This window comes from Triticum urartu, chromosome 4A, assembly GCF_056163025.1.
Source record: "Triticum urartu cultivar PI428250 chromosome 4A, HENAU_Tu73, whole genome shotgun sequence".
Classification (NCBI taxonomy): domain Eukaryota; kingdom Viridiplantae; phylum Streptophyta; class Magnoliopsida; order Poales; family Poaceae; genus Triticum; species Triticum urartu.
The window spans coordinates 76,743,803-76,768,316 of NC_141876.1; the positions used below are offsets into that span (position 1 = coordinate 76,743,803).

Sequence of the window (24,514 nt, forward strand, 5' to 3'; positions counted from 1 at the left end):
AGATATTTTTGGGCTGTCGAGAAACCGGCGGGGCCCACCTCCCTAAGTCTGGTCCTCTCTTTTTCCTCGCTCCCCTTTTCTTTCTCCAATCTCCATTAAATTTGCAGGATAATCTCCATCCTCTGTTCGGCTGCTCTTCCCTTCACACCTTCTCGGCCAGGGAGCTCCGCTGGGTGGAGCGAGCGTGGCTCGGAGACGGCGATGGAGGCGGCTCTTGTGGGCGGATTCATCAAGGTCATCCTGCCGAGGCTCTTCTCTCTCATCGACGACAAGTACAAGCTGCACAAGGGCGTCAAGAGCGACGTCAAGTTCCTCGTGAAGGAGCTCCGCATGATCGTCGGCGCCATCGACGACGACGAGCTCTCAGCCACCTCCTCCGCCGCGCGCCTGTCGATCCAGGACCTGCGCGAGCTGGCCCACGGCATAGAGGACTGCATCGACGGCCTCATGTATCGCGCCAGCTGGGAGCGGCAGGCGTCCTTCCTCCGCCGGAGCGTTCGGCTTCGGCCCCCCAAGGCGCTCAAGACTGGCACGCAGCTAGCTCGGGAGATGCAGCGGCTCAGGCGGATGGCGAGGGAAGCGCACGAGCGGAAGCAGAGGTACGCGGCCGACTTCCCTGCCGGCGGCCAGCCCTCCTCCTCTGCCACCCCGCCGGTGGACGAGTCGCCCTCCTCCCCGTCCGATCCGCGCATCCTTGACGCGGATCTGGTCGGCGTCGACGAGCCCATCGCGGAGCTGCTGGAGCAGCTGGCTGAGGTGCAGCCGAGCCGGCTGAAGGTGATCGCCGTCGTCGGGTTTTGCGGCTTGGGGAAGACCGCCCTCGCCGCGGAAGTGTACAACAGAGAAACCCGCAGCGAGAGATTTGAGAGGCACGCGTGGGTTTATGCGGCGCTGAAGAGCCCGCGGGAGGTGCTAGCGGACCTGCTCCGGAAACTTAGTTCCGACGCCCCTTCTTGCCAGGGGAAAAGTGTACTGGAGACCTCCGATGTCGGCCAACTCTGCGCAGAACTCAAACAACAGTTGGTGAAGAAGAGGTAATCGACTTCCGGCTTTGCCTGATTCATTTCGCCTTTGCACCTATAATTTCAAGAAACATCTCTCTGTTTTATCTGCCCACAGATGCACCGCCAGTATGGTATTTTCCTGCTATTTAGCTTGAGGGAAAACTAAACGAAATGTGATCCAAATTTTAATGATCAGCAGCCCAATTTGTGATGGTATGAATGATAAAAGCGTTCTCAATTTGTTGGTCCAAACCCCCAAAAACAATGGATGGAGACAAATCCTACCAATGAGTGTTATAAATGGAAGGTTGTATTTTTTGCTTCTGTATTACTGATTTTTCTTCATGATCTGTCTTTCAGGTATTTCATTGTGATCGATGACATTCGAACAGAAGATCAATGGAAAACCATCAAATCTGCCTTGCCAGCAGATAAGGATATTAGCAGCAGAATACTGGTGACGACTACTATTCAGTCAGTAGCTAATGCCTGCAGTTCTAGTAATGGCTATGTTCACAAAATGAGCAGACTTGATAAAATATGCTCAAAACAGTTGTTCACCAAGAAAGCTTGTCCGGACAAATATTCATGTTACAAGCAGCCTGATCCAGCAGAAGTTTTGAAGAAATGTGATGGCCAGCCACTTGCGCTGGTGACAATAGGTGAATTCTTGCAAGCAAAGGGTTGGCCAACAGGACCTAGCTGTGAAGACGTCTGCACCCAGATAGGTTATCACCTGGAGAATGACAAGAGCTTCGAAAAAATGCGACGTGTGCTGATTCATAACTACACCACTCTGCCTAGCCATGCTCTCAAAGCCTGCTTGCTATATTTTGGTATGTTCCCAAGTAATCGTCCCATCAGGAAGAAAAGTCTTTTGAGACGATGGCTTGCTGAGGGATTTGTTGAACCGCAACCTTCGCCGAGCTCCCCTGATCCCATAGCTGCTTTCAATGCCCTCATGGACCGAAACATCATTGAGCCAATCAACTTGAGCAACAATGATAATGTGAAGACTTGTCAAACATATGGCATGATGCGTGAGTTCATTTTGCACATGTCCGTCTCTCAGAACTTCGTTACTTTGTTTTGCAATGACAAGATAGAGCCCAAATACGTTCGTCGGCTTTCTCTCCATGAGAGCTCTGCTACAGATGCTGACAGTTTCAGCAATGTTGATTTATCACTTGTCCGGTCTCTAGCAATCTTCGGGAAGGCAAGTCAAACTGTATTGGACCTCAGCAAGTACCATCTTCTGCGAGTATTGGATCTTGAAAAATGTGAGGAGTTGAAGGATGATCATGTCAAAGACATATGCAACCTGCTGCTTCTAAAATATCTGAGCCTTGGGGCTGGTGTTACCACAATTCCAAGAGATATTGTTAAACTGAAACATTTGGTATCACTTGATGTAAGGAGAACAAAGGTACATATACTGCATGTAGAAGTCTTCCAGTTGCCGTCTTTAATTCACTTATTTGGGAAGTTTAAGCTTCCAGATATAGTCAAGCCAAAAAGTGAAGTACATGAGTTTCTCTCCAAAGGAAAAAGTAACTTGGAAACACTAGCAGGATTTATTACCGACAGAAGTGGAGGGTTCCTGCATCTTATGGGTTATATGAATAAACTGAGTAAGCTGAAGATTTTGTGTGAGTCGCCTGCAGGCTGCGCTGACCGAACCGATCTTAAGGAGGCCATTCAGCAGTTCATTGAGGATGAAAAGCAAGCAAATATTGGTTCTCGCTCTTTATCGCTTCATTTCAGCAAATGCTGTGAAGAGCTCCTGAATTCCTTAAAAGGACCCTGCTACCTCAGCTCACTGAAATTGCACGGTGACTTGACTGCACTGCCTCAGTTTGTTGTTTCACTTCGGGGCCTCAAGGAGTTATGCCTTTCGTCTACCAAATTAACGACAGGTGTTCTTGAAGCTTTGAGTAATTTGAGCTACCTCCAGTACTTGAAACTGGTTGCTCATGACCTTGACAAGTTCATCGTAAGAGACCAGGCGTTCTGCAGGCTTCTACGCCTTTCTTTGGAGCTGCAATGTCCAACTTTCCCTACAATAGAAGAAGGGGCTCTGCCATTCCTTGTCACACTCCAGCTGCTCTGTAAAGATCTGCATGGCCTTTCTGACCTCAAAATAGAATATCTCAAACATCTCAAAGAGGTCACTCTTGACCCTAGAGTCACTCCAACAACAAGAAGAACATGGGAGAAGGCTGCTAGGGAGCATCCGAACAGGCCAAAGGTTTTGCTGCTCAAATCTGTTGATGCAGCACAAAGTGAGATTGCAGACTACACTATAGCGTCAGAGCCAACTGAATGTGCCATTCAAGAATCTAGTATTCCAGCACTACTTAACCAGGGGCTGGTGGCATCATCCTCTGTAATGAGTAAACAGAGCACTTCTGTTTTGAGCAATATGGGGCTCTCAGAGGTTTCTTCTGCTTTAACATGATTTGGCGACCTCGACGATGGGTAGCTTTTCCTATAAAGGGCGCTTTTATTATCTGAAATGTAGCATCATGCTGATATAAATCATTATGAGTGACACTCGCCCTCTGCATAACTAAGTTGCACACAGCCAATCCCGGAAAGTCTGGTAAAAAAAATGAAACTAAACCGGCAAAACGGCAACAATAGTCTTATAGACTGACACTATGCCTATGTCGAAACTGTTGGTGGATCAATCCGGAGGTTATGCCGCCACCATGTTGAAAAAATACCTTCGTAGCCACCTGCTCCAATCTCGTACAGACCGCTTTGAACAGCGGTTGGTACTCACCGTTTTGAACAGCGGTTGGTACTCCACTTGTTGTAGCGTAGACCACATAAAAAACGAGTGCGTACATCGAAAATAATCTGTAGAAGAGAAGCATTTTTGTCATTAGAAATGAGATCATTTCTGCATAATCAAAGCGACGATGGGTAGCTGGTTGCCAAAGATGATTGGCGATAAGCTTTTGCCGGGCCTTAGAGGAGAGCTTCATCAGAGCGTGACTATCAGGTCAGATGACCAGAATAAAATTAGATAAATCCTACAATAAACCATTTTTATCAGAAGATAGTTGGCGTTTAATCAATGTTCTAAGAGCATCTACAGCCTGACTAATCAAATTTGACCCTGACTACGGACAGTGACCGGCCATCCCTCATGTCTCTGCTTCCACAACTGTCCATCTCATATTTCGCCTCTTAAATCCATACAGTTCATGCAACTTGATCAACATTATCTTAGATAAAACTTCAACATAGTAATAGCAAACATTTTAGCCAAAATAAAACTAGATAGATAGCTTAGTTGTGGAGAGATGGCTCCGGATTTCACCATTTTCTCACCGAGCTCCCCTTAGAGTCTCCAAAGCGTCGTTAGTAGTCTTCGGCGCACTTGTTGGCGGTTAGAGAGGAGTCATCACTAGCTAGTCACGCCACTGTCCAACAAGGAGGAGGAGAGGATCCTGGCCCTTGGCGAGGCTGGCGGCTCTTGCCGCGGCGGCCACCTTCTCCTTCGCAAGGCGCTCCGACTCCATGATGCCAGCCGAAGTGCCTTGGCATTTTTGTGGCGGCGCCTCCTCGCGTCCGTCTCCTCTAAGGCCAACGCATGGTGGGTGACATCGCGAAAAAGGTTGCCCTTGGGCTCAACGGTCACGAATATGCACGAGCACAGTCAAAGTAGCTAGGACTGGCTTCTGTCGTCTTCTACGCGGCTCGTCGCCTCGCGCCACGAGAAGCCTGCTTCTTCGATTCGCGCATACTTCGCCACGGGCTTGACGGTGCGAGGACGAAAACCCAGCGCCATCCGAGAGGAGCAGGGACCAGCAGGAACGGCCACCGAGCGCGGACAAAGGTGGACCTACCTTGCTGGCAACCTGGGACGATGCAAAAGCTCAAGCTCCCGCACATATCCATCCACATATGGCGGAGGGCGATGCAGAGCGTGTACTCCTCATCGCCCAGAGCATCGCTTGAATCCTCCCTAAGAAGCACGCGTCCCAGTCGACAAGGTCTGCCATGATATCAGATTCGCTGCCAGAGCCGGCCATGGTGGCGTGGGGAAAGGAAGGGACGAGGGGGGACAAGACGGGTGTGCGGTGGGAGCGGAGAGGGTGAGTGTGTGAGCTAGGGTTTGGTTTCGAGTGGGGATCCGGTGGGATTTTTATGAGGACTCGGTGGGGACGAGGTGTGCTAGTGTGGGCCAGACCAACATAACAGCCGTGTCTGGTCTTTCTCATATACATCTTATATATGGGCTCAGTTTGAGGGGTATTGGACAGTTTGGACATTTGAACTGGACATAGAAAGGCCGGTTGGATGACAGTTTTTTAATCGGACGATGAACAGGCTGCTCATCCCAACATTTAGGTAGGTCTAAATGGATCTGATCGAATGTAGATAAATGAATATGGTCTGTGGGCATACAGTTGCACATGAAAGGATGGTTGCACGCGACCGGTTGGCATGCGCTCATACATGTGCATGTATGCAATTGCAATTGCATGCAACCGATGGACATGCAGTTGAGCCATGTCGGTTGTGCGCAACTGTAATTGCACGCGGGCGATGCACAGTGACGGCTTCAGGAATTTGCAACCGGGTATTCATGCGTATTCATTTTGTCAAAATTATTGTTGTTTTCCGAAAGTTGTCACTATTTTGTCAAAATCAACACTGTTTTGTAAAAATCATGGGTATTCACATGAAGACCCAAAAATACCCCCAGCGCCGCCCCTAGCGATGCATATGCATTTGTGCAAAGGTGTGCAACTACGGGTGCACACACGTTCGGGTTTTTTTAAAATCAGGTGCGCATGTCCGATGAAAAGTACAAAAGTAAAAGAAAAAATCATTAAGAAAAAAAGGAAAAAATCACACGAACCTTCACGTAAAACCAAATTGCTTAGGAGCCAGATGATCATTTGGTAATTCTCATATCTAAATGAGAAGGCAAATCCGAGGAAAATATAATAATGAAAAAATAGAAAACTGGTCCAGAGATTGTCAAGCGGCGTACTAGATCAATTTGTTGTACCAAAACCATTTCTATCCAAACCGGAATATGATTGTAACTAGTAGAATGCCCGTGTGTTGCTACGGGCAAAAGCCGAATGTCCGTGCGTTGCCACGTAATAATAATAATAATAATAATGATAATAATAATAATAATAATAATAATAATAATAATAATAATAATAATATAGATATATTGATCAAATTATTCTTTTAATTCAGAAATATGTGTTAAGCAAGGTGGCATCTGATTTTCTTCATACAACGACAAATAAAGACTCTTCCACTTGTTTCCTTCTCGGTAGTCTTTGTGTCTCCTTAACCAACCAAATCATTCGTTAACTGGATATATGTCATCCACAATTAAATAGTATTAGGCCCTGTACGGAGTACCTCTACCCCACAACTCCACTTCAGGAGCAGGTGGGGTTACAGTTGAAAAACACGGAGCGAAAAACGTGGAGCGCCTGCTTCCTGGCTCTGTAGCTCTCGGGATTTTGCGGAGCTGGTAGGATTCCGAACAAGCTCTTAGTATCACTCAACTTGACACGTCCATGGGTGTCACTATTATAAGGTACACAAAGCTTGAAAATTCCTTGGGTGGGTGGTCTATGCTGTGGCGGCGCGTCATCCGGCTTTGGATTGGCGGCGGCGTCGAGGACCTGGTGGACTGCTTAGCGGCACCTCCGGTCAGATCTAATATGGTCGGTGCAGCCTGATGAAGCTATGTACCTAGGGTTGGGTCATGGATCTGTCCAGCATACCCTCCCCAAGGACATCTTTACAAAGAATCAGAAGCAATCGAAGAGAAATCATCATCCACTCGACCGTGGAGATGCGCTCACTCGACCACCTTGAAGACACTCGACCACCAGAAGATGAGGAACCCTCCACTCTGCAACGGTTAAGACTTAAACCATAGCATTATGAGCATTTATGACATTTACTGTAGACGTTACCTGTAACGCCTTTCCTTTATGAGCATTGAACTCTGTGTAACGGAGGGGAGCCGGGGTCCTGGCGCACTCTATATAAGCCACCTCCCTCCTTTGGGACAAGGGTTCGCACTTTTGTAAACACACACACACGTATAATCCAGTCGACCGCCTCAGGGCACCGAGACGTAGGGCTGTTACTTCCTCCGAGAAGGGCCTAAACTCGTAAAACTCGTGCGTACAACTACTCCATAGCTAGGATCTTGCCTCCTCATACCTACCCCCCATTCTACTGTCAGTCTTAGATCCACGACAGTTGGCGCCCACCGTGGGGCAGGTGTCTTAGCGACTTGTTGGAGAAGTTGCAGTTTTTCCGATCCCCATCATCATGGTTCCATGCGGAGATTTGGCTGACGGCCGCGAGATCCGTCTCGGCGCGCTCGTGTTTGTCGACGACTCCGCTTGGCTTCAGGAGGCACCACTCGACGTCGATGCGCTCCCCGCCCGCAGGGCGCCGCACTTTCACGCGTGTGTCCGCGGCGTCCTCCTGCGGCAACCGTCGACCCAGTACCAGTCGACTCCTACGGCTTTCCCCCTCCCTGCGACCCGCCGGAACAAGCGCACCTGCCGGTCGAGGGTTCAACGGTGGGTGAAGCATGCGGTGGCCCGCCAGTCGGCCACCCCTCAAATCGCCGCGCTCGAGCCCGACGAGTCTCTCTATGGCCTGTTCGACTGGCTCCGTAGAGACTGCATCCGAGTGCGGCAGCAATGACTCGACAGCGGAAGTCCTGATGGTCAATGGACCACGCGGTCCTCCTGGCTTCGATCGTGAAGACGGAGGTGACGGGAACGGCGATCCGTCGCACGTTCACGAGGAGTACCGCCCCGAGCCTCTCTCCTCGCAGCAGAGAGAAGAACTTCGTCGCCGAAACATGGATGCCCTGCATCCTCCTATCGTTGGAGAAACGCCCGAGGCCCAGGCCTTGGAACAGGCTCGCTTGGCCAATCTGGCTGAGAGCACTTGGCTGGAGAACCTACAGCGTGCACTCGATGATCGCGCTCGTCAACGTGCTCATGAGTCCAGCCGACGTCAACTTTTTCCACCTCCAGCTCAGGTATACCGAACACCGGTCCAAAACCTAGCAGCTGCGGCCCGGATAGCAGAGTCGATTCAACCTTCCCAGTCAGAAGCTGGTCGAGGTCTGGCGCAGATTAGGGCCTTGCTCCGGGCAGCAGGAGAGCAGAATACGGCCATGTCTCAGTCGCGGGATAGGATCCATAGCAGATCTGTGGTTGCAGATACGGTCCAGTCGGCCCATAGCCCGAGATCGCCCCCGAGGCATGAGGGACGTGGTGAGCGGCGTGATCAATACAGAAACCAGGAGCAGTATGATCGTCAAGCCGATCGCGATGGTCGCCGTCGAGTGCCCACGCCTCCTCCAAGGAGTGGGTCATACGTGCCGCGGCCACATGAAGACAGGCGCCCTAACAGCGTCAGAAGAGGTATTCCAGTCGACCCCAGGGAGCCAGGCTTTGATGCGAGATCTATTCTCGTACAAGGCTTGGTTGACAGAAACAGAGCTCACCGAGATGGCCATGACAGAGGCCCGCAAACCAGCAACAGGGTGCATGTCTCTGGCCCAGAGTGCTTCAGCAGAGCTATCAGAGCTGCAGTGATTCCCCCAACTTCAGGTTGGCGACTGGAGTCGGTAAGTTCATCGGAGAGTCCAAGCCTGACACCTGGCTCGAAGACTACCGAGTGGCTGTCCAGATTGGTGGCAGAAATGATGAGGTGGCCATGAAACACCTTCCTCTGATGTTGGAGGGCTCGGCTAGGACATGGCTGAATCAGTTGGCGCCTGGCAGTATCTATACTTGGGAAGATCTCGCCGGAGTGTTTGTCAGAACATTTGAGGGTACTTGCAAGCGGCCAGCAGGTTTGACGAAATTACAGTGTTGCATCCAGAAACCGAATGAAACTTTGAGAGATTATATCCAGAGGTGGATCACCCTGCACCACACGGTGAAAGATGTGTCTGATCATCAGGCAATTTGTGCTTTCAAGGAAGGCGTCAGGTACCGAGAGTTGAATCTGAAATTCGGTCGGACAGGGAACATGACTTTGACTCGGATGATGGAAATCGCCACCAAGTATGCCAATGGTGAAGAGGAGGAGCGACTGCAGAGCGGCAAGCACAAGGCAGTCACCCACGAAGCCGGAGGAGGAAACTCCAGTCGGAAACAAAAACGCAAGGCCGAACCAGCTGCTCCGGGTGAGGCCTTGGCTGTGGTTCAAGGAAAGTTTAAGGGGAAGCCCAAAGGGCCGTGGAACCCCAAGAAAGTAAAAGATCAAGATGGAAATGACGCGTTGGATCTGCCGTGCCATATCCACACCAAAAAAGACGAAGAAGGTAATTTCATTTACCCGAAGCATACCACTCGACAGTGTCGGCTCCTGATCCAGCAGTTCCGAGAGAAACAGCCCAAGGAAAAGGAGAAGGAGGCAGACAAGGCTGAGATTGAAGGGGAAGATGATGATGGTTATCCTCACGTGAATTCCACTCTGATGATTTTTGCTGATGTTGAAAATAAGAGTCGATTGAAAGTCATCAACAGAGAAGTGAACATGGTCGCTTCGGCGACACCCAATTACTTGAAATGGTCGCAAACTGCCATTACGTTCGACCAGTCTGATCACCCAGCGCACATCGCCACCCCTGGGAGGCAAGCGCTGGTGGTCGACCCGGTGGTCGAAGGCACTCGACTGACAAAGGTCCTGATGGACGGTGGCAGTGGCCTGAACATTCTGTACGCAGAAAAATTGGAAGGAATGGGCATTCCGATGTCCAGACTCAGTGAAAGCCGCATGAGTTTCCATGGGGTCATCCCAGGCAAGAAGGCTGTGTCCCTCGGTCAGATTGCACTCGACGTGGTTTTCGGTGATGCCAAAAATTACCGCAAAGAGAAGTTGACGTTTGAAGTCGTGGATTTTCAGAGTGCGTATCATGCAATTCTGGGCAGGCCAGCTTATGCACGGTTCATGGCTCGACCTTGTTACGTGTACCTCAAACTGAAGATGCCTGGTCCCAGAGGGGTGATCACTATCTCTGGTAATCGGAAAAAGGTAGAAGAGTGTTTCCAGAAGGGCTCAAAGATCGCCGATGCCCAGATGGCCGTGGCAGAATTGCAAGAATACCAAAAAAAATGCTGACCCAAGTGACTTGTTGCGAGCCAAGAAGCCAGCCACGGATTCAGCATTCAAGTCGTCTGGCGAGACGAAGTCTGTTCACATTCACCCGACGGACCCCAATGCGGCTCCGACCCACATTTCGACCACACTCGACTCCAAATAGGAAGAAGCGCCCATCCAGTTCCTCTGTGAGAACTGGGACATCTTTGCATGGAGGCCTTCTGACATGCCAGGTGTTCCAGGGGACTGGCTGAGCATCGTTTGTGAGTCGACCCGAAAGTGAAATCAGTCAAAGAGCATCTTCGGCAGTCCGCCATCCAGAAAAGAAAAGCAATCGGCGAAGAGGTGGCTCGGCTTTTGGCAGCTGAGTTTATCCGAGAGATTTACCACTCCGAGTGGTTAGCCAATGTTATCATGGTCCCAAAGAAAGATGACTCACTCCGCATGTGCATCGATTTCAAGCATATCAATCGGGCCTGCCCGAAAGATCACTTCCCTCTCCCTCGCATCGATCAGATAGTCGACTCGACTGCTGGGTGCGAGTGTTTGTCCTTTTTGGATGCCTACTCCGGGTACCACCAGATCCGTCTGTACGGACCCGATGAAATAAAGACAACTTTTATCACCCCATTCGGGTGCTTCTGTTATGTCACAATGCCATTCGGCTTGAAGAACACCGGAGCCACATTTATGCGAATGATTCAGAAGTGCCTGCTCACTCAGATCAGTCGGAATGCGGAAGCATACATGGATGACATTGTGGTCAAGTCACTTAAAGGTTCTGACCTGCTAACCGACCTCGCCGAAACCTTTGCCAACCTCAGAAGGTATGATATCAAGCTCAATCCATCAAAGTGCACGTTTGGAGTTCCAGGCGGAAAGTTACTCGGTTTTCTTGTTTCCGAACGAGGAATCGATGCTAACCCAGAGAAAGTAGGCGCTATACTTCGGATGAAACGCCCCGTGCGTGTGCATGATGTCCAGAAGCTTACTGGTTGCTTGGCCGCCCTAAGTCGATTCATTTCTCGCCTCGGTGAAAAGGCCCTGCCTCTTTACCGACTGATGAAGAAATCAGATGCGTTCGAGTGGACTCCAGAAGCTGATACAGCATTTGCAGAGCTAAAAGCCCTGCTTTCCACCCAGCCGGTGCTTGCTGCTCCAATCAGCAAAGAGCCTCTTTTGCTTTATATAGCAGCCACTGGACAAGTCGTCAGTACAGTACTTACGGTCGAGCGGGAAGAAGAAGGAAAAGCGTACAAAGTTCAATGCCCAGTTTATTATATTTCTGAAGTCCTTACCCCGTCAAAGCAGAGATATCCTCACTATCAGAAGCTTGTCTATGGAATTTACATGACCACGAAGAAGGTTGCACACTACTTCTCAGATCACTCTGCTACAGTCGTAAGTGACGCTCCATTGTCAGAGATTCTGCACAACAGGGATGCAACTGATCGAGTGGCAAAATGGGCAATTGAACTCCTTCCCTTGGATATCAAGTTTGAGGCAAAGAAAGCTATCAAGTCCCAAGCAATAGCAGATTTCCTCGCCGAGTGGATTGAACAGCAACTGCCGACTCAAGTTCACTCGGAGCACTGGACCATGTTCTTTGACGGATCCAAGATGTTGAACGGTTCTGGTGCTGGAGTAGTTCTGGTATCCCCCCGAGGAGACAAGCTCAGATATGTCCTCCAGATTCACTTTGATTCCTCTAACAATGAAGCAGAGTATGAAGCACTCCTGTATGGGTTGCGCATGGCCATCTCACTCGGCGTCCGTCGCCTCATGGTCTATGGCGACTCAGATTTGGTAGTTAATCAAGTGATGAAGGAGTGGGACGTCAGAAGCCCAGCCATGACTGGTTACTGCAACACGGTGAGAAAGCTTGAGAGGAAGTTCGAGGGGTTAGAACTCCACCACATCCCCCGATTGAAAAATCAAGCAGCCGATGAATTGGCAAAGATAGGTTCCAAGAGAGAGGCCATTCCCAGCAATGTGTTCTTGGAGCATATTCACACGCCGACAGTTCAGGAAGACCCTTTCATTGAAGAGCCCCCATAACCCAAGAGCGCCACGGATCCGACTGAAGTCGAGGTCCCAACTGTGGTCGACCTAATCATGGAGGTTCTGGCCATTACTCCCGACTGGACGGTGCCCTACATTGCGTACATCCTCAGGAAAGAGCTCCCAGAGGATGAAGAAGAAGCTCGACAGATCGTCCGCCGATCTAAAGCTTTTACTGTGATAAGAGGGCAGCTGTTCAGAGAAAGTGTGACTGGAGTCGGTCAGAAGTGCATAACACCAGAAGAAGGTTGAATGATCCTTAATGACATCCACTCGGGGACCTGTGGTCACCATGCGTCCTCTCGAGCCATCGTGGCTAAAGCATATCGAGCTGGATTCTATTGGCCACGAGCAAATGAGATGGTGAAAGATATAGTCGACAGATGTAAAGGCTGTCAATTTTACTCCAATATGTCTCATAAGCCAGCGTCAGCCCTGAAGAACACCCCCCTCGTCTGGCCCTTCGCTGTTTGGGGACTGGATATGGTTGGACCGCTGAGGACCGGCAGAAGCGGATTCACTCACGTGCTCGTTGCAGTCGACAAGTTTACCAAATGGATCGAAGCCAAACCCATCAAGAACCTTGACGCTAGCACCGCTGTCAGTTTTATCAGAGAATTGACGTTCCGATATGGAGTCCCACACAGCATCATCACGGACAACAGATCGAACTTCGATTCCGATGAGTTCAGAATTTTCTGCGCCTCTCAGGGCACTCGAGTCGACTATGCTTCTGTTGCTCACCCGCAGTCGAACGGACAAGCAGAAAGAGCCAATGGCCTAATTCTCAAAGGACTGAAGCCCCGACTGATGCGTGATCTCAAACACGCAGCAGGTGCTTGGGTTGATGAACTTCCGTCAGTTCTGTGGGGTTTAAGGACAACTCCTAATCGGTCGACTGGAAGAACTCCTTTCTTCTTAGTCTATAGAGCCGAAGCTGTCCTGCCAAGTGACTTGCTCCACAACGCACCCCGAGTTGAACTCTTCTCCGAAGCAGAAGCAGAGCAGGCTCGGCAAGATTCAGTCGATCTCTTAGAGGAGGAAAGAGAGATGGCCTTGATCCGCTTGACCATTTATCAGCAAGATTTGCGTCGATTCCACACCAGGAATGTGAGGGGTCGGGCCTTTCAAGAAGGAGACTTGGTTCTTCGAGTGGATCAGCAGAAACCACACAAGCTCGCTCCAACTTGGGAAGGCCCCTTCATCGTCACCAAAGTTCTCCACAACGGAGCATACCATCTTTACAGTATCGAGCATTAGAAAGACGAGCCACGGGCTTGGAACGCGAAGCTGCTCTGCCCCTTTTATACTTAAACACTCGTTCAAATAAAATATAATAAGCAACACCTTTTGTAATTCATTTATCAAAGATGAGAGCTTACGGTTCTCTCATTCGATTGTGTTGTTCTTATTTACTCCTGAAATCCCCCAGTGGGTGGGCTTAGTCGCGAATACGTTCCGCCTAAGTTCGAAAAAATCCCACCGAGTGGAGAGCAGTCCTCCCACTCGGGGGCTTAGCTGCAGTTGAGCACTCGCCTAAGTTCTCTCACTAAGAGGCTTAACGGCAGTCCAGCACTCGCCTAAGTTTGAAAAAATCCTACCGAGTGGAGAGTAGTCCTCCCACTCGGGGGCTTAGCTATAGTCGAGCACTCGCCTAAGTTCTCTCACTAAGAGGCTTAACGGCAGTCCAACACTCGCCTAAGTTTGGAAAAATACTACCGAGTGGAGAGCAATCCTCCCACTCAGGGGCTTAGCTGCAGTCGAGCACTCGCCTAAGTTCTCTCACTAAGAGGCTTAACGGCAGTCCAGCACTCGTCTAAGTTTGAAAAAATCCTACCGAGCGGAGAGCAGTCCTCCCACTCGGGGGCTTAGCTGCAGTCGAGCACTCGCCTAAGTTCTCTCACTTAGAGGCTTAACGGCAGTCCAACACTCGCCTAAGTTTGGAAAAATCCTACCGAGCGGAGAGCAGTCCTCCCACTCGTGGGCTTAGCTGCAGTCGAGCACTCACCTAAGTTCTCTCACTAAGAGGCTTAACGGCAGTCCAGCACTCGCCTAAGTTTGAAAAAATCCTACCGAGCGGAGATCAGTCCTCCCACTCGGGGGCTTAGCTGCAGTCGAGCACTCGCCTAAGTTCTCTCACTAAAAGGCTTAACGGCAGTCCAACACTCGCCTAAGTTTGAAAAAATTCTCCCGAGTGGAGAGCAGTCCTCCCACTCGGGGGCTTAGCTGCAGTCGAGCACTAGCCTAAGTTCTCTCACTAAGAGGCTTAACGGCAGTCCAACACTCGCCTAAGTTTGAAAAAATCCTACCGAGCGGAGAGCAGTCCTCCCACTCGAGGGCTTAGCTGCAGTCGAGCACTCGCCTAAGTTCTCTCACTAAGAGGCTTAACGGCAGTCCAGCACTCGCCTAAGTTTGAAAAAATCCTACTGAGCGGAGAGCAATCCTCCCACTCAGGGGCTTAGCTGCAGTCGAGCACTCGCCTAAGTTCTCTCACTTAGAGGCTTAACGGCAGTCCAGCACTCGCCTAAGTTTGAAAAATCCTACCGAGTGGAGAGCAGCCCGCCCACTCGGGGGCTTAGCTGCAGTCGAGCACTCGCCTAAGTCCTCTCACTGAGAGGCTTAACGGCAGTCCAGCACTCGCCTAAGTTTGGAAAAATCCTACCGAGTGTAGAGTAATCCTCCCACTCGGGGGCTTAGCTGCAGTCCAGTACTCGCCTAAGTTTGAGACCCATCCCTATCCCCAAGGACGACGAGGTGCAGGTCGACTGCAACCTTCTTCTTCGGAGCTGCGACACAAATACAACGTTCGCTCCATCCCTATCCGCAAGGACAACGAGGTGCCGGTCAACTACAACCTTCTTCTTCGGAGCTGCGGCACTAATACAACGTCCGCTCTATCTCTATCCGCAAGGACAACGAGGTGCAGGTCGACTGCTACCTTCTCCTTCGGAGCTGCGGCACAAATACAACGTCCGCTCCATCCCTATCCGCAAGGACGAAGAGGTGCAGCAAGCAAAGTCTATCCGAAGGCAAACACAAGCACATTCGGAGATAAACCAAATTCAAATAAATACTAAATGGTTCCAAGCAACGAATCAAAAGTACTCGGGCACCAAGCCCGAAGGAGTTTAACGGTTACAGAAACCACTCGGCATTCCGAGGCAAATTTAAAGCGTATCCAAGTTTCATAAGATTGTTCACTCAACCGAAGGAGGACTGGCAGGCTCCACGAATGAGTCCAGGTCGATCCCATCAGCGATCCGAGTGGCAGCAGCAATGATAGTCTCCATGAAGGACTGGAAGTTGTGCTTTTTGGTGTTAGCAACTTTGATCACAGCCAGCTTGTCTTCACGAACCTCCTTGCAATGGACTCGCACCAGGGACAACGCCACGTCAGCACCACATCGGGCGGAGGATTTCTTCCATTCTTGCACTCGGTCAGGGATCTCGTTCAGTCGAGTCATCAGAAATTCCAGATCATTCTGAAGCGTCACCTCCGACCAAAGTGTCGAGTCGATTCAAGAGACAACCTCCTTCAGGCGTGCGAGGTAGCTTGTGGCGCTGGCGATACGGGACTCCAGTCGGAGCACGTTCATCGCAGTTTCGTCGCAGACCAGGGAAGCGATAGGGTCCAGGCCCGTCTCGACCCTCCCAGTTTCTTCGTCAAAGTCTTGACAAAGTTCTGCAGCCAAGAGTCAGTTCAATCAACCGAGAAAAATCCGATGGCAAACATCAACATAGTCGGATTAAAAGAAATACCTCCCAGCGCGAGATAAAACTTCTTGGCGAGGGTCCTCAGATAGGCTTCTGTGTCGTTCCTCTTGCGGATCGCAGACTCCAACTTTTCTTTCAGGGCGACCTTATCCTTCTTCAGGCCGGTCACTTCGCGGTTAGCTTCATTAAGACATGATGTCAGTCTAGTCACCTCTCCTTCAAGCGTTCCGACTGAAGCAAGCTTCTTCTCTGCGAGAGCGGTTTTGTCTTGGGCTGCTTTTTGCGCGGCGGCGAGGTCCGAGTCCTTGTCCAGAGCCAACTTCATTTTCTCTGCAAAAGAAATAATCGAATCAAAAAAGAGATCAAAGAGATATATTGAAATTCAGTCGGAAATCAGTTACCTTCCATACCAGCGGCCTCGTCTTGAGCTTTTTCAGATTTTGCTGAGCCAATTCCAAGTCTAAGTTGAGTTGCCTCTGCTTCTCTTCGAGTTTGGCAAACTTGGAGATAAGAGTACAAGACTTCTGCAGGAGGCAAGAGACAGGTCAATCGATAGGTTCGAAAGCAGCTCATTTTCGAATGAATAAAACCTAAAGAAGTGGACAACAAGCTGTTCAGACCCCAGTCGACTGCCAGTAGTCGATCGTGGTCTCGGGGACTACACCCAGTGGGTGCACTTGGCGTGCCCCCACCGGTTCTGATCCCACTCGCCCGGCCCGCCGGAGTCGAGTGCAAGGAGTAAAAAAAGAGAGAGAAAGAACAATTGCGCCGTCAAGAAAAGAAGAACTCAGACCACAGTCGACTGCCAGCAGTCGAACGTGGTCTCGGGGACTACACCCAGTGGGTGCACTTGGCGTGCCCCCACCGGTTCTAATCCCACTCGCCCAGACCGAGTGGAAGATCGAAACTACCAAAAACGACAGCAACACCCACTGGGTGCTCTAATTCAACGCGAACAACAGGAGATTGTGCAGAAGAAGATTTTTTGAGAACAAAAACAGTCGGAAAGTCTACTCACCTCGACGTTGGCCCGAAGAGCGGCACTAGCATCGTAGGCAGCCTGACTGCTCTCGTGCACTATCTTCGCCCGCTCCATCATCATATCAGCCTGTCGGATGGCTTCCGCAGCCGCTTCCGACTGGTTGTCTGGGACGGGGTAGCTGGTAAAAAAATGTGCAGACGACCCAGGTGCAGATGCTTGAGGCTCCGCGGTGTGGAGTTGGATAGTTGAAGGAACCACAAGCACGGTCGACCGCGTGGGGTGCTCACTCGGCAAGGGTGCAGCGAACGTCACAGCGGCCCTGCCCGCATCTTCAGCCTGACAGATGGGAGGTGTTGCAGTTGGTTCCTGCCGAGTCACCCTGCCAGCTGTTACCTTCTTGCTCTTCCTAGGCTTAGGAGCCACATCTTCGTCGTTGTCCGGAAGGTCAATGATGTTGGGTGGAGCTGCAAGGCAGAACATTCGACCCCAAGTGAACCACTCGACCCTAAAAGGATCAAGAATCGAAATCGCAAGAGTTCATACCTGGGTTAGAGGTCACCACATCCTCCATTTCCTTGTCCCGGTACTGGTATGAAGAGGTCCCTGACGTAGCAGCACTGCAAAGGCCCGCATTCAATCGGTTACATCCAGTTAATTGAATCCACATAAAGGACAAGTCAGATGGTTACCCGGAGATAGTAGGAACGGTTACTTTGATCCGAGGCAAAGCTTTGGGCGGTTTGGAAGAGATGGCTTTCGGCACTTTCGGCGCTGGAAGCGGCGCGACCTTGGATTGCTTTGGAGGCTTCTCAGTCGGCGTCGGGGAATACGTCCTGGGGCGCTTCGAGGATTGCCCGATCGGTGCAGCCACCAAGTCCGGAGCGCGTGCCGGGTCATGAGTGTGCTTGGACCTCCTCTCCTTGCGAGGAGGCGAGTCGACTTCTTCCTCATCGGTCGATTCATCGCTCTCCTTGTCTTCCTCGGCTTCCGAATGCTCCTCGCCGCTCTCGCCCCCGCTCCCTTCTTCTTCAGCGCCGGGGTCCTGCACTCCGTTGGGCATCGAGTACATTTCAATGAGGGCCTGAAAGGATAACAATCAAAAGACATTCAGTCGACCACAAACGGGACATCACGTGGTGAATCGGAAAGATACTTGATAAAACAGAAATATACCTGCTCCGGCTGGCGCGAGTTGTCGAATGGAATCACCCTCCTGGATCCCCGAGGGTTGTCTTTGTTGCCAGTGATTCCCCTCAACCAGTTCTCCAAGATATCCTCGCTGACCTCCTCCGGGTGGATCCGAGTGGTATCTTCGAGCCCAGAGTACATCCACATCGGATGGTCGCGCGCTTGAAGAGGTTGGATGCGTCGACCGAGAAAGACCTCCAGCAGATCCATCCTGGTCACTCCGTCGCAGACAAGCTGGACGACCCACTCGACCAGCTCCTTGACCTGCGCCTTCTCTTCTGGAACTACCTTCAGGGGACCAGGCTTCTCCACTCGAGCCAAGGAGAAAGGAGGAAGTCCAGTCGACTGGCCAGGGGTTGGCTGATCCTTGCAGTAAAACCAAGTCGACCGCCAGCCCCGGACCAAGTCAGGAAGAATCATCGCTGGGAAAGTACTCTTGCTCCTCATCTGGATCCCCAGACCACCGCACATCTGGATCACCCGCGTCCTCTCGTCACTCGACTTGGCCTTTTTAACCGACTGGGATCGGCAAGTGAAAATGTGTTTGAAAAGCCCCCAGTGCGGTCGACAGCCCAAGAAGTTTTCGCACATGGACACGAAAGCGGCCAGATAGACTATGGTGTTCGGAGTGAAATGGTGGAGCTGAGCCCCAAAGAAGTTCAAAAAACCCCGGAAGAAAGGGTGGGGAGGCAGCGAGAATCTGCGATCTACGTGGGTTGCTAAGAGGACACACTCACCCTCTGTAGGCTGCGGCTCAGTTTCGTCCCCCGGGAGCCGAGCCGACTTGTGGGGGATCAATCCCCCCTCCACTAGGTCGTCGAGGTCGTCCTGCGTGATTGCCGAGCAGATCCAGTCGCCCTGGATCCAGCCCGCCGGCAAGCCGGACCTTGATGAGGATCCGCCCCGGCTGGTCCGCTTGCCCTTCGCCTTCGCGGTCGCCTTCTTCGCGCGTTCCAACACTGCCGTCTTGTCCTTCCCATGGTGGCGGATCGAGCTCGAGCGGAGGTCCGGCGACGAGGCGGAAGCGAGAGTGGCAGAGGGATCGGGAGAAAGAGAAGAGAGAATGGGGGCGTGCGGAGCAGAGGCCTGGCCCGAGACCTTTTATAAGGCCTTCCACCGAGTGGCTGACTAGTGGACCCAAGCGATCTAAACAAATCCCGCAACAGTCACGCGTGCAGTACATGGCGAAAAAGGTGGCGCGGGGATCGAGGAGACTTACCTAATCCGTCCTGATAACCTCGTTTCCTCCCTTCTGGCGCGATTCCCAAAATTTGAATCCCGCGAGATCCGCGGAGAGCGGAACAACCTGTCAGACTAAAGACAAACACCCTCTACATCATCATTCGGAATTCAACCATGAAAGTTCACTCGACAACAACCAAAAATGGACCAAGGCAATTGAGAAAGGAGTCGACGTCGTCTCCTCAACTCATTGTTTCAGGACAAGGCATATTCATAGCACAAAGAGTGGGTCGGAAGTGTTCTCGACCCCTTCCTCACTCAAACCCTGATCCATTCGGGGGCTAATGATGAAGCTATGTACCTAGGGTAGGGTCATGGATCTGTCCAGCGTACCCTCCCCAAGGACATCTTTACAAAGAATCAGAAGCAATCAAAGAGAAATCATCATCCACTCGACCGTGGAGATGCGCTCACTCGACCACCTTGAAGACACTCGACCACCTTGAAGACACTCGACCACCAGAAGATGAGGAACCCTCCACTCTGTAACGGTTAAGACTTAAACCATAGCATTATGAGCATTTATGACATTTACTGTAGACGTTACCTGTAACGCCTTTCCTTTATGAGCATTGAACTCTGTGTAACGGAGGGGAGCCGGGGTCCTGGCGCACTCTATATAAGCCACCTCCCTCCTCTGGGACAAGGGTTCGCACTTTTGTAAACACACACACACACACACATATAATCCAGTCGACCGCCTCAGGGCACCAAGACGTAGGGCTGTTACTTCCTCCGAGAAGGGCCTGAACTCGTAAAACTCATGCGTACAACTACCCATAGCTAGGATCTTGCCTCCTCATACCTACCCCCATTCTACTGTCAGTCTTAGATCCACGACACAGCCGGCGATGGTGGTCATCTTCTCTGTCGGAGGTGGCCGGCCAGAGGTTGGGTGGTCAGGTCTCGAGATCAGTCATCTAGTCCTAGCTGGGAGTTGGGGAGACAGAGTTGCCGGTGAAAACCAAGCCGACGACAAGCGATGACGGCGTTCTGCGTCATTACCTTGATGAAGGCATCGTCGTGTAACTACTGTCGACCCACTTGTGCTGCTCCGGGGGAAACCCTAGGATCTGGTTTAATTTTTCATCGGAGATAATCTACCTTGAGGATATAATTTTCAGAAATAAAAACACTGTACTTGCCAAACAATATTAAGAAGTAAACTGCGAAAGATTCACTTTATGCTTGCAAAGAGCTTTCCCAATAATCTTTATCTATTTCTCTAGCTCTAGCAAGGCACAATCTAAATCCCCTCTCCAAAACCTTGTAAATGATCCCTTAGCTAGCAAACAACCCGTATATTGCTGGACATTCTTTTAGAATCAAACATTTTAGTAAAAACACATGACCTATCAAAAGCCTCACATCTTCCTCAGTTTCATAGTCTACAGTTCGACAACTGAAAGTGAAGATACATGTTGGGTCGAGGCCAATAGAAATTCAGCTCACAAAGAACATGAAAGGACACATCAATATATCCTAGACCGTTTGAGGCAATGTAGTTTAGAGTCGCTGCTCGCTGAAGGTTGATGATATTACTGGACATTCAGTTCTCTGAAGCACAGGACCTACTATCAACCCATTCTCAAAAGGCATAATCACGGGGACCACATGAACCCTTTCTAAGAATATCTTAATGCTATTTTGACGGCATTTGAACATAAACAATAAGTAAATGCAATACAGACATGGTGCTTCAAAGTAAGCATTAACAACACCTCAGTATGAGAAATGGAGAATTAAAAGGAGGAGTCACGTAATGCTGTATTATTTGCCTTAGACAACATGCAAATCAATGACTGAACTTGTCTACAAAGAATGAAGTTACTGATTAGTCCCATGCTTTGCTCCTCATAGCAGCTAGAAATCTAACTTCATCAAATGGGGCAGATCACGCTTATTAGGTTTCTAGTGAAGATACCTGGCGTCTGGTCTACCATTCTCATGCAGTTCTTGTTATCTTTATAAAACGACAGCTTGACTGGGCTAGAATGATTTGGTAGCCATTCTACATTGAAAAGGTCACATTTTCCTATGCAAGTAGTGCCCACATCAGATTCTAGAAAAGCATAATACTGCAGGAAATAAGGAATTCAGCTTTAATTTTTTTTGTTCTTTCAGATATCCAAGAGATTTAAAGGTATCATACAATGAAATAGTAGAGGAAATATATAGTAATATATATAACCGCAATACCAGTACCCAATTGATGATGCTGGCAGCATAGTAATGATGCTGGCGTCGCCTTTGCCTAAGACTGATATTTTTCACTTACCAGTGCATAAAATTAGCATTGAATGATTCAGCTAGCAACACATTCATCATTAGGTAAACACCTCACACTGAACTGATGCTTTGGCTGATCCAAAAATCCAATAAATGATTTTCCTACAGTAGCTTAAATAATTGGAAGCATCAGAAAATCTTTTTCCTACAACTTCCATATCCTTCATCATGCACCTTGTAGCTTGAACATTTTCAGCCAAGGCTTCAAATGTCTACAAAACTATTTAAGCATAGGTAGTGTGCTATATGACAAAACAATTACCATAGGTAGTGTCCTATAAGACAAAACTATTAGCACAATGTGCACTAAGTGGGTATCTCTATCCATGTAGAACCATCTATGTGATCAATCTTATTGAAACTACCAAAAGTATGCAAATGACATCACATTATATTCAGTAAACACCGGAAGATTGGATTCTTAAGTAAATGAATTATAGGAAATTCATAAGCTCCAAAACACAACAAATTAGGATCAGTACAGAAATGCTTTGACCTGTAGGCCATCCCCTAATTCCCAATGAGAGGTGACAACGAAAATCTAAGCTATGCCAAAAGTACATGGAAGGAAGCTTTTAGATAAACGCTCTTATATTTCTTTACGGAAGGAGTAATAAACAGGCACCCAAAAGTTTCTGAGATGTGTGCAGACTACAGAATATACAGTGCGCACACATAAAAGCTAATAATTTGATGTTTATTGGAGTACACATGAAATTTAAATTCTAATAATTGATCTGAGCTTCTCTACTGAAGAGAGGGAACTCTGCAGAATATACACCGGCACATATGATTCGTTGGCAAGACAGTAAAACGCATTCTTGATCCCGACACAATAAAATATAGCCACCAATTTCTCGTGGATGCAAGTAGAGAAGCAAGATCATGGCAGATGGATAGAGGAGTGAGTGAGATGCGACACCTGCATGGTGTGGGACTGTATGTTGAGGATGCCCCGCGTCGGACGGCAGTATGATGGAGAGGATCGGCGGCCGCGCCATCGCTGGATGCATAACCCATTCCCTCCTTCCTCGTTGTCACCCAGACCACTACAAAGATCTCAGCTCCTCCCGTTCCGGCCCCAGATAGCGGTGATAGGAGCGGATCCGGACGCCCTCCTCCCCCTTGCCGGTGGCGGCGTCTCCGTGATGGCAGTGCGACAAGGTAGGCGATGCACATTCTCAAAAAAAAACTCTAAAAAAAGGTAGGCGATGCACAGGATGGGAGATCTTCCTACCTGTCCGTCTCGTTGTCGCCGTCGGATTCTCGACCTCCCACTCCTCATCGTCGTTCCGCAGCGGCAGCTCCAGGGCCTCCGAGGTCTCCCTTCACTTATTCACCGACGACGTGGAGGCGGTGGACTCCGTTGGAACCTAGGCGCATGTGATGGGCAACGGCTGACTGTTGGTGAACGTAGTATTTTAAAAAAAATCTTACGATCATGTAAGATCTACCTAGGAAATGCATAGCAACGAGCAGGGAGAGTGTCCACGTATCTTCGTAGATCGAAAGCGGAAGCGTTTAGTAACGCGGTTGATGTAGTCGAACGTCTTCGTGATTCAACCAATCCTAGCACCAAACGTATGGCACCTTCGTGTTCAGCACACGTTCAGCATGATGACGTCCCTCGGGCTCTTGATCCAGTTGAGGATGAGGGAGAGTTCCGTCAGCACGACGGCGTGGCGACGGTGATGATGAAGTTACCGGCATAGGGCTTCGCCTAAGCACTACGATGATATGACCGAGGTGTAACTATGGAGGAGGGCACCGCACATGGCTAAGAGAAGACCTTGTGTCTTTGGGGTGCCCCCTGCCCACGTATATAAAGAAGGGAGGGAGAGAGGCTGGCCCTCCTAAGGGCGCGCCAAGTGTAGGGAGTCCTACTAGGACTCCCAACCCTTTCATTTTCGGAGTAGGAAAGAAGGAAAAGAGGGAGAGGAAGAAGGAAAGGGCCCCCCCACCCCTTGTCCAATTCCAATCCAGTTTGGGCAGCGGGGAGGCGCGTGCCACCTCATGGCCCTTCTTCCCTTTTTTCACTAAAGCCCAATAAGGCCCATTAACTTCCCCCGGCGAATTCTCGTAATTCTCCGGTACTCCAAAAAATATCCGAATCATTCGGAATCTTTCCAATGTCTGAATATAGCCTTCCAATATATCGATCTTTATCTCTCGATCATTTCGAGACTCCTCGTCATGTCCGTGATCTCATCCGGAACTTCGAACAAACTTCGGTCATCAAATCACATAACTCATAATATAAATCGTCATCGAACGTTAAGCATGCGGATTCTACGGGTTTGAGAACTATGTAGACATGACCGAGACACATCTCCGGTCAATAACCAACAGTGGAACCTGGATGCTCATATTGGTTCCTACATATTCTATGAAGATCTTTATCGGTCAAACCGCATAACAACATACGTTGTTTCCTTTGTCATCGGTATATTACTTGCCCGAGATTCAATCGTCGGTATCACCATGCCTAGTTCAATCTCGTTACTGGCAAGTCTCTTTACTTGTTCCGTAATGCATCATTCCGTGACTAACCCATTAGTCACATTGCTTGCAAGGCTCATAGTGATGTATATTACCGAGAGGGCCCAGAGATACCTCTCTGATACACGGAGTGACAAATCCTAATGTCGATCTATGCCAACTCAACAAACACCATCGGAGACACCTGTAGAGCATCTTTATAATCACCCAGTTACGTTGTGACGTTTGATAGCACACAAGGTATTCCATCGGTATTCGGGAGTTGCATAATCTCATAGTCAGAGGAACATGTATAAGTCATGAAGAAAGCAATAGCAATAAAAATAAACGATCATTATGCTAAGCTAACGAATGGGTCTTGTCCATCACATCATTCTCTAATGACGTGATCCCATTCATCAAA

The 24,514-nt window shown here is 49.8% G+C and overlaps 1 protein-coding gene across 1 annotated transcript; it reads left to right on the top strand.

The window, feature by feature from the left end:
• The first annotated feature begins 46 nt into the window (after positions 1–46).
• LOC147974866 (disease resistance protein RGA4-like) lies at positions 47–3,557 on the top strand. The gene is made up of 2 exons (XM_087517832.1): positions 47–1,034; positions 1,365–3,557. Exons 1-2 carry the CDS (start codon positions 202–204, stop codon positions 3,460–3,462), a joined length of 2,931 nt encoding a protein of 976 aa, XP_087373958.1. The 5' UTR covers positions 47–201; the 3' UTR covers positions 3,463–3,557.
• Positions 3,558–24,514: the final 20,957 nt, after the last annotated feature.